The 18,335-nt window shown below is 40.7% G+C and overlaps 1 protein-coding gene across 1 annotated transcript; it reads left to right on the top strand.

Moving 5' to 3' along the window:
• The first annotated feature begins 1,706 nt into the window (after positions 1-1,706).
• On the top strand, positions 1,707-16,354 carry LOC143100141 (cell surface glycoprotein CD200 receptor 4-like). Its single transcript, XM_076263090.1, has 6 exons — positions 1,707-2,280; positions 4,959-4,991; positions 10,236-10,547; positions 13,599-13,992; positions 14,154-14,217; positions 14,463-16,354. The coding sequence occupies exons 1-6, from the start codon at positions 2,205-2,207 to the stop codon at positions 14,547-14,549; spliced, it is 966 nt and encodes a 321-aa protein (XP_076119205.1). The 5' UTR covers positions 1,707-2,204; the 3' UTR covers positions 14,550-16,354.
• Positions 16,355-18,335: the final 1,981 nt, after the last annotated feature.

Raw genomic sequence — 18,335 nt, 5'->3', positions numbered from 1 at the left:
ACAGCTGATCAACCGTCTGCCTTCACTTTTGAATAAAAATCCATTGCCATTGACAGCGTCCTTAGACGAAAATATTGACCGCTAGAACTTTGGGAAATCCCATTCAAATCAGTGGAGCGTACTACTTGCATTGTGTAGAGCCGTATAATAAACATTTGTATCAACTCATTGACCTGAGCTCATGCAAGTCAGAAAGGGGAAGATTCTTTTGGGGAAAGGTTCCTGTGGGGGCTGGCATAGAAGCAAAGAGGGGGAGTGAAGGGGGGTGGTGTGAATGTGTGAATGTACAGAAGCACAGATACAGTCCATCTGATCAACAGGTATGTTCCTGGACTCAATTTTATACACACCCATTCATTTCTAATGGCCGGTCATTTTTGACCGGGAACACAATGGGTGTTCTGAAGTTAAAAAAAACACCCAAACAAAGCCATGGAGCCTCATGATAGCCAGAATAAATTAACAACTTTTTTGAGAAAAAAGAATTGTCAGTCGGACAAAAGACCACAAACACAACAGGAGGGTTAAGGTGCTTTTCAGATGGAAAGCAGCCCTCGTTCTCTGCCCTGCACGCTCCAGACCCGCCTGTCATCTGAAAGACAACTCAAAACTGAAGTGGCCGCACCGCCAACTCAAAAGTTGAAAAAAAAAAAAAGATCTTGCAGGTGGGTGGGCGTGTTCTTGATTCGTGCACACAGGTGGCAAGAATGTCAGGACTGCACCCGCCCGCCATACCACCGCTCAAATTGTCCGCTTGCCTGCTGTGGCCGCCCACTTCACATTGAAAATGAATTGAATGCTAGCGGGTGTCGCTTCTCATATGAAAAGCCCTTACAGTGAATCAGACTGGATTATGGGATGGGCTGAAAAACTGCTGGACCAGCATTGATTCCCGCATGCGATCTAGTCACCACTGTATCATTGAGTAATCGGTCTTGAGGACAGCTTGTGTGGTATGATGATGGTTCAAGGTGTACTTTGATACAGTGATTTTAGGTCATACTTAAATGTTTAGCAATAATAGTGGAGTAGTGGACCAGGAGAATATACAGTATAAACACCACAAAAGGAATTGGCCATGGCCCTAGTTTGGCACTAGTGAGGTATCTGTACTGTAATGTATCTGCAGTGCACTAAACTTTTACAAACAATGAAAGGGAAAAAAATGTATTTAAAAAAGATTGGATTTATTTCCCATTGTCATGGTATTCCACTAGTCACTAAAATAACTTGGTGCAGTAAACCAACTCTTCTGAATCAGATACCGTTGCTGGCAAAACAACAACACATTCCCCACCCATGGCCTGTTTGAAGTGAAATGTTTGAAGTTGACAGGCTTCAAAAAGGCCTGAAAGTTATAGTTGGTGAGACGAAAAGCATACCCAGTCAGATATGGAAATGACTTGTGAGTTGTGTGAAACATCAGTTTCAATGCCCTTGCGATCTGTATAGCCCTATGTAGTTCAGCGGACAAAGGGAAGGGATGGGGAGAAGGAGGAAAAGAGAACTCTTGGCACACTCATATTTATTTCTGGAGTTCTCAGGCATTTATTTATAAGTTGTTTTTTGTGTGAAGTGGAGGCTTGCTACCACTGTGAGGAAACTGGTCATGAGGCGTCAGTGGTTATGACGAAGGGAAGTCAACATCTGTGACTCCCTCTCTCCCTCTCGCTCGCTCTCTCTCTCGCTCTCTCTGAGAACATCAAGAAGAGTAGACAGGCCTCATCACGACAACAGAGGAAATGGGGGGAGGGATCAAAATCTTGACTCAGACAATAGGGAGGTAAAGGGACATTTTAGTTAGTTGGTGAATAATGTTATAGCCAGTTAACAGACAGAATTCAATGGTTTCATTGGCAGGCCTCTATGTTTAGATATACAGTAATTATACGATGACAGTGACAAATTAAACTGAAAGATCTCTGTAGAAAGAACTGAAGCAGTGAGCAATGGAATGCCAGTGTTAAGATGCTGTATTTGACTTGACAACTAAACAAAACATCTACCGTCATACCTACTTCAGAGGAGAGGAGAGTTCAACTTTTGTCACTAAGTCTGTGGACAGGGCCAAGCATTCAAGAAAAGGGCCAACATTCAAAAAAGAGGAAAGTGAGAAGTGGAATTCATCTGTGATTTTAAGCACAACGGTGAAGGGAGAAGGACATACGGAGGTGTCCCCACCGGACCTCTGAAGAAGGGGAGACATGGAACACTCCAGGATTCTGAGCGCTGTTTACCTCCTGGTTGTCTCGGCTGCTGTTACATGTAACGGTGTGGCAGGTAAGACGTTTGTGCCAATGAGACATTCCATATGCTATGCACTCACCTCCTCAGCTATTCTTATTTTGGTTATTATATACTCTCTTTCTCTCTCTCCCTCTTTCTTTCTTGCTATGAGGTATAATGACAATCTAAACAGATGCCACATATAAGGAAATTGCATGATTGTTCATACTGACATCAATTAATCAGGTGTATAAGATTACAATCACCACTGATGGTTGCAATTCTCTTCAGTACTATAACACAGGCATGTATTTAGTTTTCATGGGATTGTTTTAGTATACTGTAGTTCAGCCAATATTTGGTATTGATCTCAAGAATAGACATTTTAATGTACAGATATGCTATGTAGACTGGTACTGACAGTGATTACTGAGTTCTGCTATGTCCAATGTCACTCTGGCTCACAGCATGTACATATTAATACAATGTGCTACAATAATAAGCTTACCACAATTGTCCTGATGCCCTTTATCCTCCAAGGGCATTGAGAATGCTACGTTATTCAATCAACATGGTGAAACAGCATCTTTATACCCTGAACGCTTGTATACCGGGGACAAAGCCCATGTTCAGCGCTGAAACGTTAGCAGGTTTTCCTAGCCTTGGCGTTCACCACCTTATTGTCTGTAATATCATGATGGACTTGATTAAACATCTTAAGAATAGGCCCTCAGAATGCTTTCTCATTTCAAAATTTCATATCGGACAGAGCTGCCTGAGATGCACATACAATAGGCCTGATAGCTGAAAACTATCTTTGGAAAGAAACATAAGACACTATATTAAGCCAAAGGTGTCCCTCTTCGCTATATGTAGTGATGAAAACTATGGCATTCATCATGGCTCAAAAATGTGAATACAGCATGCAACCGCTCAAAAATACCCTCCATACAACCAATGACAGGGTTACATTAGATATCTGAACGAAAAGAGCACCATCGTAGAGTTCAGATTTATAAAACAAAGAAAGTATTGTTATCTTTAAATAAAATGAAAACATTTGTATATCCATGTCTATGTCTATGTTAGGCCTATATAGAAAGTGTCATGTGAGTTATTTTATTGCCATGTGGCTTGCTAATGCTAATTGGAAACTGTAATGTATTTAAATGAGTCACATATAGGTTTGCCTGCCAATTCTTCCCAACGGAAAGGAAAATGTAGAACTGCACCCAGTATAAGATGTCTGGATACTGGTGTCAGTATTGTGTTGCAGGAAATGCCAAGATGGAAATTAAAGCAAGACGATACAAGAATTGCCACTTTGTCAGGTTTTAAAGAGTTTTAAAGGGTATCCAGCACATTAACATGTGACAAAAAGGGCCATGTTTCTACACAGTGCACAATGCCAGTCGGTATGGGCACGTAGTGGTAATGACATAGATGGCATTCTACCTACCACCAACATGAGTCTGACACCATTATTCTTTAACTACATAGTGTTTGTTTTGGGCACTCTGGTAAACACCATATAAACTGTTATATCTTTCCATTAAACACCACATACAGTTTGATTCTTTCCGATCGCTTAAGAATACAGTTAGATGTGTGACTTAAAAGTCACACATAACATTTACACCTCACATTGTTTACAGTTAAGAAAGGTGTTATTGGCTGTTCACCATGCACCATACAGTTAGAGGGTACACCTGGCAGCCAGCCCAATGTACAGTTGGTGGTTGTCTGCTCTGTGCTCAAAACACATGTGCTGCTGCTGCAGTGTGGTGTGTGAGCTGCCGTGACGCGGCTCTCCTTTCCACTCCACTCACGGGGGATTCTCTGGTGCTGAGTGAGGGGACTGAGGTTTTGTGAGACGACCACAATAACGAAAGTCATGTGTGAGATTACCATCTTAGACACAAACATGGAGAGAGAGAGAGAGTCAATGCAGACCACAGTGGGGGGAACAAGACAGTAACAGTCTGACTTGACATTTTAAAACTGTCAACATCACAGTGTGTTTGATGTTAAAAACCGAATGTAATTTTTGTACATTCACCAACATTATTTACTGTATGTTGTCCATTTAAAGACTAATACATCATACTAACAACCTTTCAATTAACACATACATAGATTTCCCCTGATTTCTTCTAAGTGCCTATGTTAATTTGACTGGTTTCATGTGTTTCTCATGTTCCTTGAGAAGTATAGATGCCTGCCATTTCCCCCAGGGGAACTTCAGTGACAACCCCATTCTTAATCCATGGGTATGGTAGAACTTGACTGGCTCGTAGAGAACAGGGTTCTAACACCTTTGGGATGATCTAGAATAGATATTGCAAGCCAGATTTTCTCGTCTAATATTAGTGCCTGGCCTCATAAGTGCTCTTCTGGATGAATGGGCAAAAGTTCCCACAGACCCTCCACAGTCTTGTGGAAAGACTTTTATACGTAGATGAGTGGAAGCTGTTATACTGTAGTTGCACAAAGGGGAGACCAATTCTTTATTAATGCCATTGCCTATGGGTTTAGAATGGGATATCATTGAAGTTGCTGTGGGTGTAATGACAGGCATCCCAACACTTTGAGTGTATGTATAGAAAACCCATATGTTTATAGAGTCTGCATGTAAATCAATTGCATCCAATCTGAAATGTAACTGTCAACTGTTTGTTTATTAACGCTTGTTTGTCTGCTAACCCTCACTAACATTCATCTAACCTCATCAGGACAAACTCACAATGATTCAGAGCCTGCTACAGGTAAACCATCTTTATATCTTCATGCTTTTATGCTTGATACTAATGTGTTTATTGGACGTGTTTATTGTTTACTAAATGTAACCTACACTGCATCAAAGACTGGTATTCAATTGAAATCAACCCCATTTTCTTCAGAATCCAGTTAAGCAACATCAACATTCTTGCCTTAGTCAGTCAAGTCTTTTTGCTACTCTCATATTTGTTGTTAACTGAGTATTTTTCTGAGCTGGGATAAGGGAAATGCGCCTCATTTCCTGTTTTGCCCCGGAGTGGGCTCTGCCTGGGTTGCCAGTCATCACTGGTGTCTGGCATGACAAGATAGGACCACAACACATTAGTGACAACCAGTATAGAGACAAATGAAGGAATCTACACTTCAATTCTGTATGGAAATCTCCATATGCACAAATGATAGAGGAACTCTTTATTACTGGTATTTATTATTCATTGGTACTGGTTATCATTATTATTATTATTAGGCCTATTATTATTATTATTATTATTATTAGTAGTAGTAGTAGTAGTAGTAGTAGTAGCAGCCTACTAGTAGTAGTGGTAGTAGTAGTATTAATATCATTATTATACTGTATTATTATTAGAATTATTATCATCATGTATTTAGCTGCCACTTTAATCCAAAGCAATTTACAGAGTCACAGGGATAATCCCTTTCTGGCTACTGCTAGCGAGCCTAGTTCCTTGTCTGTTGACCCCCAAAAAAACATGGGCCAAGTCTCGCGACCCCCTTCTCTCTAACCAGCAGAATTTGGTTTCGAAATGATGCTAGATGGGCATTGGAAGCAGAGGCAGAAAATGTCTTCTCTCATAGTTAGGCTATGTCAACACCAAAGGCATTATGTCAATGGCAGCCTTTGACTAAAAACCTTTAGAAAAATGTCAAATGTCATGCAAATCATTTTGCGACCCCTGAAAATGTTTGACGACCCGTAGTTTAAGAACCACTGCACTAGACCATGGTGCAAAACTACAGCTGATATTTATTCAAGCACTAATATACTGTTAAATACATTATATTCAAGCAATAGGGTTAGTTGCAGTTGTGATTATACAGTTATATGATAGTATACAGTTATACAGTATATAAACAGTATAAAAAACAAGCAGCAAGAGCACACAGACATAATTAGTGGGTTTGATCTAGCAAGACCACAATTGTTCTTCTTAAGTTTTCTTTATTTCTTTATTTATTATTCCCGTTCACCCACTTTTTGTACTAACTACTGCTCCTAGACCGTTTGAGCTATCGACACGGTTTGAACAAAAATTCAGGCCCAAACCGGTGTAGGCAGCTTGTTACTTTCGTGTCGCTGGTCCTTGTCGTTTTCGCGGTATTCCCGTTTTTCGGTGTTTTTTGGCCCCATTGAAATGAATGGCGGAATGTTCAGGATTCTAATTCCGATTGTGACATCACAGCTCTAATTGCTTAAGCTTGCACCTGGCAGAGTTCTAAGCCATCAGGCAATGTCTAATGGGCTGGGCTGGGCTGTCTGTGTATATGAAGGTGTGTGCATGTAACTTTTGACCTGTATGTCCGATTTTCAAAAATGAGGTACCGTTGGAATCCTTGAATGAAGCCCAGTTCAATGCCTTGCCAGCACCAAATGTAAAGGTCATGTAAAAAAAAGCGCTCTGCCATCTTTTTTTAAAGTGAATCCATGTTCATACAGGTCATTTAAAAAATAAAAAAACTTTTTCCCAGTCCATTCAGCCCAGTTCAATGCCCAGCTAGCTTGATTCAAACTTAGTCATGTATACAGTTGTATAGATTATAACATTGAGTAAGACACATTCATACAGATATTATGCACATCCACGCAACACTACTATTCAAGTTAAGTTACTCATCATTGCCCGGCAAGAAGTCCACAATCAATTCAATTGTCTTGCCACGATCTGTGGAGCTTACAGACAACATTACATTTCTATAGGTTCTGTATGCTATTTAAAGCCGATGAGTCCCTTAATGACGGTGTGTTGCAATGCATTCTGGGTGCTGTGCTGTGATTCGACGGCTCGTCACCTGACCCACCAAACAACGATGCTTGAACTAAACGTAGAGTAAAAATAAATCGCTACCAAGGCTCCAAATAGCAACACACTTACACCGTAACATAATGAGGGTATCTACATGTAAACCGAAGCATTGAGAACTGTGTAAGTCTACAGGCAGTTTATTAAAAAGAAAAACGGTACCGTTCACGTCTCGTTCACATATACAGACGGGCGCCATCTTGGGAAAACAGAACTCTCTGGGATGTGGCGAAAATCTCGCGTGAAACCTTGTTGCCGGGAACAGCAGGGAAGAGGCAACAGGATACACACGAAAGATACACAGGATACACACCAGAGCCCGTCTACGGAGAGTCTCCCCACTCTCTATTAATCCCATACAAACCGAATTTGGCTGCAGTTCAACAGAGTTCACCTAGATGGCGATCGCGGGTGAGTCCAAAATACATGGGGTCCTATGGAGCTACATGGCTACATTTATTGTTTTCACCTATTTAACAACTGAAACCCTCAGTTTTTTTTTTTTCCGCAAAATGGATATGGATTATCAATCAAAAGTGAAATAATCCGGGAGTCATGTCCTTTCGTTTTCTTACAGGTTGGGTCGTTGTTGCCCATAACACGCTAGCATTGATGCTATGCTATGCTATGATCATGCTAATGAATGACGTCATTGACACGTTTGAAAGGCTTTTTAGAACAATTAAGTGACTTTAAAAAATATAATACTCAACCAAGTGTATTGTCTTTGCCTCCCCTTTCCAATACAATACTCAAATTACTTGAAAAAAAATTATATCCCGAGAAAAGTGGATTTTGAGGGGTACAGCTCCATAGACCTCCATTCATTCTGGACTCGCCCGCGAGCGCCCCTAGATGCAGTACCACACCGGAAGCGTTCCGAGAGTGAAGGTTCTCTGCTTATTAGACATTCTCTGATACACACGGAATTCGAACGAATTTGAAGACATCGAAGAACGAACCCTTTTAGTTTGATGGACGTCCTTATTAGTCTATGGTCTAACTTATGACATAGCTGTCAACATTGAGCTTTGAAAATAAGGGAGATTTCCCGGGTTTCTCACGCAGAATACTGGAAAATGTCAACATTCGTCCCCCAACGTTGGAAGGGTACAGTATTAGTCCGTTTCATAATTGCAAGCTCGTGCATTGGTCAGCTAAACAATACAACAAAGTAGCCTACTTTATTTACGCCTAACAACAGCCTATATTAATTTGGTCAACTTTATACAGCCCTAGCAAGGCTAAAGTTCTGTAGCCTAATCGATGGCCCTGTGCGCTGTCATTCTCTCTCCTGCGCAAACAAAATGTGTGCGTTCCAAGTAGCCTATAGTGCGTAATTCTTCTTCATAAAGTTGAACAAATGCATTTGGTTATTTTAGAGACTTTAGAGAGAAAATATAAATAGCCTGTCATGCAGTTTATGGGCTTTAGTGCAGAGTTGGGAAGTTATGGTAGGCCAACTTGGAGTGAATATACAAACAGGGGAATTCTTTCTCTACTCGTAGCTGAGTGGTAGGCCGATACACACAGCGTTCGGCCGTAGCCTACACTATGCAGGTGCCACTGAATCGTGCTCTCGTGCATCTTAAGACTGACTCAGACTGACTTAAAACCGCTAAGATTGGCACCTTACACTTAACGATCTAGTTGGCGGGAGCGCGCCGCGATTCCAGTACAACTCCCATGATTTCTGTCCGACTTTGGAAATTTAGTCGCCGACTGTGAAAACAGACCAAAATCGTACAATGTAAGGCTGCCATTAAATAATCTCACTGTCGCCTTCAAGCAAGAAAAACGATGCTTTGAATACATCTGTTTCGTTGGAAGGGCAAGGGTGTAGCAACAGGACAATAGTAAAGAGACTGACAAGTCCGATGGTAGAGCTAATGTTATGAGATTGTTAAAATACGGGATATTTACGGGAAAATATTAAAACGGGAAGACAGCGGGAAAAAAGTTAAAATACGTGAGAAACCCGGAAAAAACGGGAGGGTTGACAGCTATGACTTATGAACGTGTCGGGTCAACGATAAGTAAGTTAGGCTAACGTAAACGTTAGCTATTTGCTGTTGTCATATGCTTTACGTGATGGCCATTCATCACACTGTTTGGATGTTACTTGGCAGTCTGAATCAGAATTACCTTAGCTCTCAGTAAGTTACAGTTTATTATAGTCATGTGATTTACATAAAGTAGTAAACAACAGTAATGTTAAACGTGTCAACAAGTTAGATTCTACCCCACAAGCCACAATAGGGAACGTTCAAGTAAGCGTTAGCACATATACAAACCTATTAATGTTAGCTAACATGCTAAGCATTGAAAATCAAATTTAGCAATAGCCACTGCTTTTTTAGAGCTGACAAGCCCTGGAAATGCGTTAAAAACGTAATCAGCCAAATTGACTCACTTCTTAAGACCCTTGGTATGGTGTTACAACGATGTGGAGTCGAAATGTAAATTGTTAGTATGGTTTTAATGTGTAAACAGACCAACCGCGGTTTTGCAATTAAGTGAATGGAGTCATTTTAGGTACTACTTTCACGAGGTCGGTAGTTCTGTCAAAATGTGTCTTATCTTTGAACAGACTGAACAGACTGGTTATCTTCCTTAGACTTCGTAGATGTAGTTACTACAATTTGGAGGCGAAATTCGAAGTGTAAATATGGTTTTAATGTGTAAACAGAACAACCGCGATTTTGCGAGCTAGAAAAAAGGAAGTGAATGAATGAATAGTTACTGCTTTTCTGAGGGCTGACGTTCTCATAAAATCGACGTAATCTTTGAAAAGACTACCTGGTTATCTTCCTTAGACTTCATAGATGTAGTTACTACAATTTGGAGTCGAAATTCGAAGTGCAAATATGGTTTAAATGTGTAAACAAGACGCCTGATGTTTAATATATGGAGGAGGCGCTGGCCTTCTAACCTAGTGACCACCATAGCAACCAGCATGATTGCCCTAGCAACCAGCATAGCAACCACGATATTTATGCGTTTTAGCTTATTGGATGTTGCGTTAATGCAGATAACTTTTGATCCGTGTGCCCGATTTTCATAAATGAGGTACCGTTGGAATCCTTGGATGAGGCCGAGTTCCATGCTCCTGATCAAACCCACTCTTGCAGTTCCTCGGAACCGCAAATCTAGTTTAATTTATTCTTCTTGTTCTCCTTTTTCTTTTCCCAGTGATACAAACTCAGACTGCATATTTTGCAGAGGGCAAAGACGCTAACATAAGTTGCAGCAATAGGACATGGTCTGATACTCTCCATTTTATCTGGAAAATAAAAATAAATGGAGTCTATTGTCTGATAAGTGAATCTACCAAAAATCCTCCGCACAACAACTGCACCGGAGGGAAAACGCTCCGCAACACCACCAATGGGGAGTCCTACCTGCACATTCCTCACTTTGGAGTCCAAGATGAAGGGACATATACATGTGAAGGGGTGTTCAGAGGTGGAGCTGAACAGGTCATCATTACAGTGCGGGCAGCAGGTGAGAAATTAAGCTTATGAAATTGGTACGTGCTGGTAAGTATTTATGGGTGCTAACATCAAGGGCTTGCATTTTGTTTGGAAATGTTGCTGATCAGATCATAAATGGATACAGCAATGAAGAAGGCAGCCATGACCTACTGGTTAGGGCTTCGGACTTGTAAGCGGAGGGTTGCCGGTTCGAACCCCGACCAGTAGGAATGGTTGAAGTGCCCTTGAGCAAGGCACCTAACCCCTCGCTGCTCCCCACACGCCGCTGTAGCAGGCAGCTGACTGTGTCGTTATTAGTGTGTGCTTCACCTTACTGTGTGTTCACTGTGTGCTGTGTGTGTTTCACTAATTCACGGATTGGGATAAATGCAGAGACCAAATTTCCCTTATGGGATCAAAAGAGTATATATACTTATGGGCAATTCCATGGAAAATTTAATTTTTTGTAACATCCATAACGCCAATAAAATCTGATGGTATGGTATGATGTTAATGATTACATGAAATTTGAGCATTTGCTATTTTTGGCTGAAGAATGTAAATGAGAAGAAATGCACAAAAAATGAATGTTATCATTGACATCATACAAATGCCAAGGCATTTCACTGGCGTTATGGATGTGACAAAAAGTCAATTTTTCGTGGAATTACCCTTTTACTTATATATTTACTTAAGAGGACTGACTGAGGAATTTGTTGTTCTTTGTGGGTGACAGCATCAAGGGGTTGCGTTTTGTCTGGTTATCAGTGGCGACTCTAGACATTTTTAACAAGGGTGGCACTGGTGAGGCACTGATTAATTCAAGGCAAAACATCCAGATAAACAGAAACAGGCTCAAGATGTGAAATTAGCACAAATACATTAGGGAAACCAGACGCACACACCATACTCATAAATTGAAAGAAAAAAAAAAACACAAATACTTTACTCTCACATAAAATGTCTTTGTATTTGAATAAAATAATACAAACATATTAAAGTTAATTATCTAAGTTGTCTGTTTCTGGGCTATGCTGTGCTAAAACAAATTCCATCATGGGGACATTAAAATATAATCCATTTTATTCTATTCTATTAAATGAAGATATACAAATATACTCATCCAAGACCTTTTCCCCCACAATAACTTATATCTATGTGCATCTATTTTTGTAGCTGTTAAAATAATTTGACCTGCTTTTTTGTCTATTTGTTTATTTTCTTTAAAGTTCTCAAAACACTTCAGGGTGGTATGAAGGAGTGTATTGTGTATGTGAGCAATTTCATCTTCCTAAATCTCAATATTATGATCACAACAGGTGTGGGCAAATTATTAATACAATTTTCACGTGGGGTAACTTGTTGCAGGGCAACCACATAACGGGTTCCATGTCTTCCGAGTGGATGATTAATGATCAGTTTCTTGAGAACTTTAAAGTTCTTTAAAGTTCTCAAGAAACTTGAGGTTGGTATGAAGGAGTGTATTGTGTATGTGAGCAAACATTGTTCACGTTGCACATGGGGCAACTTATTGCAGGGCAACCACATAACCGGTTCCATGTGTTCGAATTGGATGACTTAAGTTCTCAGGAAACTTGATGTTGGTATGAGGGAGTGTATTGTGTGTGTGAGCAACCTACATGTTACTTATGCCTGTCAGCACCATTCATTGTTTTGCACTTTTATAATCACATCACCTAAAGTAGGTTATTGGTTTTACCAAAAGTATTTGGCAGTATTTTTAAACTACACACCTATAAAGTATTTTGATACAAAATATGATGCTATTTTTTTTCCAACTAAATAAAATACAAATTTGTATTTTAAATACATGTATCAGACATGTATATCCCTGGCTGTTGGCTGCAGCAACTCAAGCTACGTAGTACTGATTGTTTTGTGTTTATGTTAGTTTTGATCCAATTTGACAGCTTTGCTCTGATGCCCACCCAAAATTTCTACCAGCCCACCCAAATATAGTAGTACTAGCCTAGGTTAGAACCAGCCCTGCCCTGCATGGAGACATATTTTACGATAATAATGGAGAAAATGTCTGGCAAAATTTTTTGTTAACGGAATCTCCCTCCCTCATTCATCTTTCATCTACAGTATTTGCGCAACAGCCCACGTTCTGCGTTCAATCCTGCGAGACAAGTGAAATGAATGTTGACATTGCCATAGGCACGATATCTAGGCTACCTCTGTTAGGCCTACAAAAAGATTTGGTTTAGACTAAGATTTGGGGGTGGCACCTGGGGTGGCCAAACGAATCTCAAGGGTGGCCTGTGCCACCCGGAGCCACTCCTCTGGCTCCGCCCCTGCTGGTTATGTTGCTGATCAGATCATAAACAGCCACAGCAAAGAAGAGGAATGTCCTAAACATTTGTCAGTATTTGTTGGTAGAGAACCTATCAGGATTGTGGAGGAGGGTAGATCTGGGACTTCAGATACCACTGTTGATGCCTTTTGACAAATAGGCTTGGTCATTGATTTACCGCTGTGGGAAATCCGCTACCTATAGCACTAAGAACTTGACATCTCTCCTGTGTATATCTAAAGTTATCTTGGGGAAAAGCAGAGGGTTGAGAGACATCTGTAGCACTAGACATAGCAATGCTAGTGACATGGAAAATCATGCATTGAACTGTACAAGCACTTTCTGTTTTATGCAAATAAGTCTCTTTTTGACACAGACACATATTTATTTGGTCATTAATTACAGTATGTATGAGCTATATTAATTTCATAGACTCATCCAAAATGGAAAAAAGTATGTTCTTTGCTTGAATCTTTTTCATGATCCTATAATTTACAGGCATTTATAAAGTAGCCCTTATGTTGTGTCAGCTGATTACCGTAAATGTGTATATTAACAATCATTTTGGAATAATTAATAAATGGAAATGTTCTTGACTTTAGTATGTTATTTAACTTTTATTTAAAATAATATTACAGCTTGTTTTAGTCAGCTTTATTGTGTACGCCACAATGTTTAAATAGAAAAGGGTGAGAAGCTTCAGATGAGGCTCTGTGTCAGCATGTGTCAGTAATTACTCACTTTATCTCCTTCCTGTATCTGCAGTCCCTCCTGTCCTTTCTACCAGACAAGTGGAGGAAGGTGGTCAGAGGTTTGCTGTCTGTTCTGCTGCTAAGGGAAAACCAGCGGCCACAGTGTCCTGGGAGGAGATGTGGGGATCCTCTGAGGTCACGGAGAGGTCAACCCAGAACGCTGACGGAACAGTCACCATGGAGAGTTGGCTGCATTTGCCAAACAATGACACGACAGACGAGCTGATCTGCGTGGCCAGTCACCCCTCCTGGACTAACGAAAGCTCCAAAATCTTGAAGCTGCATGATTGGAGCCCACAAAGCCCTCAATGGATCGCCCCAGTAATAATTGGTTGCAGTATCCTGCTCGTCGTGCTGTCAGTGGTCATCCTTTCCTATGCTGCCCGTAAGCACCTCAGAAAATTTAGGTAAGATCTTACTGTGAAGGCAGGTCATGCCTAGGCTGGCCTAGTTATTTGTTACTGATTCATCATAATCTACCATGTCAGCGTCTGCTATAGTGACATATTGAGTAAATATCCTGTAAATATTCTGGTTTGCATTCATCAATGTTTTATTTTTTTCACAGTTCATTCATTGACCTGTGCTGCAAGTCTGACGGGCCCTCATCCACTGAGTCGAAACAGGCACAGGTGTGTTTTTCCCCTTTTGGCTAAAGATAGTCTAATAAATTAAACAAGAAGACGATTTTGAGACTTTAAAAAAGCACATTTCACACTGGGATGGTAACAAATTCTCTTTGCATAACCGTTGCAAACATAAGTTTGCATGTTGTGCACATTTGATGTGAAACGTACCAACTTGCTTCCGCTGAGTGTGCTAAAGTACTTTTGATATCCCTGTGACATTTGTTTCTGTGTCTCATTAACGTTCACAGGAAGTGGAGGAGGTTGAGCCTTATGAGAGCTATGTGCAGCGCGTCAACTCCATCTACAACTCTTCTGCTGACCTCTTCGGTGTCTGATATACAACACAGGCACAGCAGCACTTGTCTGCTGGAAGATGTGTGTGTGTGTGTCTGTGTGTGTGTGTGTGTGTGTGTGTGTGTGTGTGTGTGTGTTTGTTCATGTGTGTGTAAGCGTGCGTACGTGCAGCAAGCAGCTTTTGGGAAATGATGGTGAGGAGATAACTCACTTTTGAGGTGTACAAGCCACTGTAGTGAAACACTCACAAACCAAAATGCGCTTTAAAATCGTAAGACGAATTTGAGCAGCACATGACGGGCCACCGCAAGATGACGAATGTCTTAGATGGCTTAAGGTCCTCTAGACATGGGACTTGTTCCTGCAACATGTACTGTCTTCAGGCATCTGGATGAAAAAAAAGTGTGTTTAGAAATAGTATAGATATGGACATAGTTGAGGTAGCAAAAGCCTTCTCATCTTATCCAGTGAATGGACACTGAGTCAAATCAGGAGTATGAACAAAAGACCAAAACAGGCAACACTGTGTGTACATATGAAGGTAATGGGATTTAAATCGCCAGAAGACAATAACGATGGCCATGAACCACTGAGTAAATTGCCACGTTTTGATTGCTGTTGGACAGTCAGGAGACAATGATCAAGGCCTTTTATTACATGTCTGTATTGTAGCAGTTATGTGGTGTACTTGTTAAGAGTGCAAGTTGTCTATTCAAATCGAGATCACACCACTCACTTACACACACACACACACTCTCTCTCTCTCTCTCTCTCACACACTCACACACACACACACCATTGCGGAGGCCTGAAAACTACGCCTCTGTACAGAGTTGGAAAACAGAATAGCATAGAGTCGGAAACTGAACAGTCATACAGGGTGATGAAGATAACATGCTGTATGTGTCGTTAAGTGGGAGGGCAGCCGTCTGATTGGCTCACAGGAGACCTGAGCGGGCTGGGAACCAGTCCCGGTCCCAACCATCAAGTCACGCTGTGACTCATAGCAGGAGGAGTTCCACATGAGAGGGTCATGAGAGCCAGCGGGAGAGAGAAAACACGGGAGATAGTGAACAAAAGAAAGAGAGAGAGACAGAGAAAGAGAGACAGAGAAAGAGAGAGAGACAGAGAAAGAGAGAGACAGAGAAAGAGAGAGACAGAGAAAGAGAGAGACAGAGAAAGAGAGAGACAGAAAGAGAGAGACAGAGAAAGAGAGAGACAAAGAAAGAGAGAGACAGAGAAAGAGAGAGACAGAGAAAGAGAGAGACAGAGAAAGAGAGAGACAGAGAAAGAGAGAGACAGAAAGAGAGAGACAGAGAAAGAGAGAGAGACAGAGAAAGAGCGAGAGAGAGACGTTACAGAAACAGAAAAAGCTCTCTGAAAACTGGCAAACAAACTTGACTGCTATGGAGGAGCAGAGAGGTGCATAGCAGAAATGGCCCTCGAGCACAGTATTCCTGCCACATCCATGTACCTTACTGGTATATGATGTATTTGTCATACACATATCCCCATACAATTCCTTATGTTCAAAATGAGTCACAAGTTCTCTTTTCTAAACATTTGGTAAACATACTCTAATACTGAATACAAGCAGCACAAAACTCAGATGGTTTTAATATTGATATTTATTGATGAAAAAAATGTAGAATATGGATTATAATTTCTCTACTACTCAATTCTCAGTTCAGTTTTGAGTTTTGTTTATGGTACCATGGGACAGAAGTGCAATCTGCAGGCATTTCAGTGAAACTACTATTGTCTATACAGTGACTACAGTGTCGTAAAGGGTACTGTTTTTTTGCAACACATTGTGTATATGCTGTACTGTAATAAATACCTAACAATTATAAAGTTATTGAAAGTTCTATAACTGTAACTTGTTTTTGTGTGTGTGTAAATTTATGTGCATTAGTTTGTACATGTCTACTGTGTGTGTGTGTGTGTGTGTGTGTGTGTGTGTGTCTTCAACTATGCCCCTTTGGACTAAAATAGCACATTTTCCTCATCTTTAGTCATCAGATTACTCACACACCACATGAACACTGGCATGTATTGCAGCCAAACACATCAAACCAAACACCAACGCGGCAAAAATCATTTCAGAGTCAAAATTCAGCCTCAGGTTCTGTGGGTGGACATAACCTCCACCCACTCCTTGCCACTGCTCCTCACTCACATGCTAATCAGTGGCTGGCATTACTCTTGAAAACACAAAAGCTGCAAGAAATGTTTGAAAGGGTATTTCACATAGTGCCCACTTCCTTTTCGCTGTATGGGACCCTTTTTTTCATAAACAGCTCTACATCAGCTAAAATGGCTCCTGAAGCGCGAAAGCAAGAGAGTAGTTTCTGTAAGTCTCATAAAGAGTGCCCAGAGGGGTTCCATAGTCAGTTGGCCATCCGTGGGGCATGTTTAAGAACTCAATCAATGTCACTTGGCCATGCTGGTGTCACAGTGTTTCTATTTGCTCATTCAGTGTCTGAGGTATCAGAAATTTGCTCATTAATTTATGCCCTCTGAGGTATCGGTGCACAAGCAGTACTAGATAAGTACTGCAATACCCTGAAATTAAAAATGTTAAATTATACCCCTTTTTATTACAAACGATACTTTAAGAATGGTGTTGCCTCTGGGCACTCTTGATCAGCTTTACAGAAACTGCTTCTTGTTTTTTTTAACTGACAGCTTTTATTTAAAACCTGATTACGTAGTCCGTTAGTCATCCTTGTCTTAAAGGTGCAGTCAGCATTACGATTTCAAGCCCGTAACACCTTTTGTCACATTCAGTAATCATCTCCACATGATCCGCTAGCTACTCAGTACACTGTAAAAAAAGAAAGATCTCTTTAGGCAGTGCAGGCTCCGAAAACTGGAAACAAACAAGTGGGGGCAGCCGGTCCCCCATGAAACCCTGTGTGGAGTATACTAAAGGGAGAGGTGAACTACCTCTCTGGTGTGTTTCATTTGATCCTTGGTTAACGTATAATGTACGTGTTTTTTGACAACAGCGTTTGCTAATAATTTGAAATATAAACATAAACAAAGTTGACATAATCGCTGACTGCACCAGTCTGTCACTTGGCCATGCTGGTGTCACAGTGTTCCTATTTGCTCATTCAGTGTCTGAGCTATCAGCAATTTGCTCATTCACTGCCTGTATCAGTTCACAGTCCACAGGTGCTAGAGGGGTACTGCAATACCCTGGAATTAAACGTGCCCCATTTTATTAGGACCGATTACCAATAAAAGTTCCAAAAGAAGTTCCATGTTCTGTCATGTAGACCTATCCTATTACCTCTATTGTTGATAAGGGTTTTGCCATGTTATCATTTCAGTATTGTTATCAAGATACTTAGGCCTGGTGTTGTATCAAAGTCATAGTTTTGGTATTGTGACAACACTTTCCTGAGAATATTACTGATATTGTCTTTCACTTTCTAGCAAAGTTTGCCACCATTGCCCTCTAGTGGCCAATACTCCCTGTCACTCTAGTTCTGTCTCTCGCTGGCTATAATTGGCAATGTTTTTAGGTCAATATATGTTGCAGTGATACACAGAAGGCAAACATGGGTTTCACAACCAATTAAGGGATTACAGAAATTAAGTAACTTTATTACTGTTAATTAAATTCATTAACAGTAAGAGTCACTTATTAAATGTACCCCCACCCCACCTGTGTAGGTATTATTGTCCTCAGCTCAGTCCAAGTTCAGTCGAACTGTCAGTCTTTCCAGTTTCACTCCTCTCTGAAGACCAAAGAAAAGGGACTAATCAAATGAATACCACTCCATTTCCAACCATGTTGGAGAAATATGGCTACCATC

This window comes from Alosa pseudoharengus, unplaced genomic scaffold (assembly GCF_046254945.1).
Source record: "Alosa pseudoharengus isolate Yale_2024_CS ecotype anadromous, Long Island Sound unplaced genomic scaffold, YU_APseudo_1.1 YU_APseudo_1.1_scf_3, whole genome shotgun sequence".
Taxonomy (NCBI): domain Eukaryota; kingdom Metazoa; phylum Chordata; class Actinopteri; order Clupeiformes; family Clupeidae; genus Alosa; species Alosa pseudoharengus.
The sequence above is the reverse complement of the archived record's forward strand: the minus strand, read 5'-3'. Positions and strand labels throughout refer to the sequence as shown.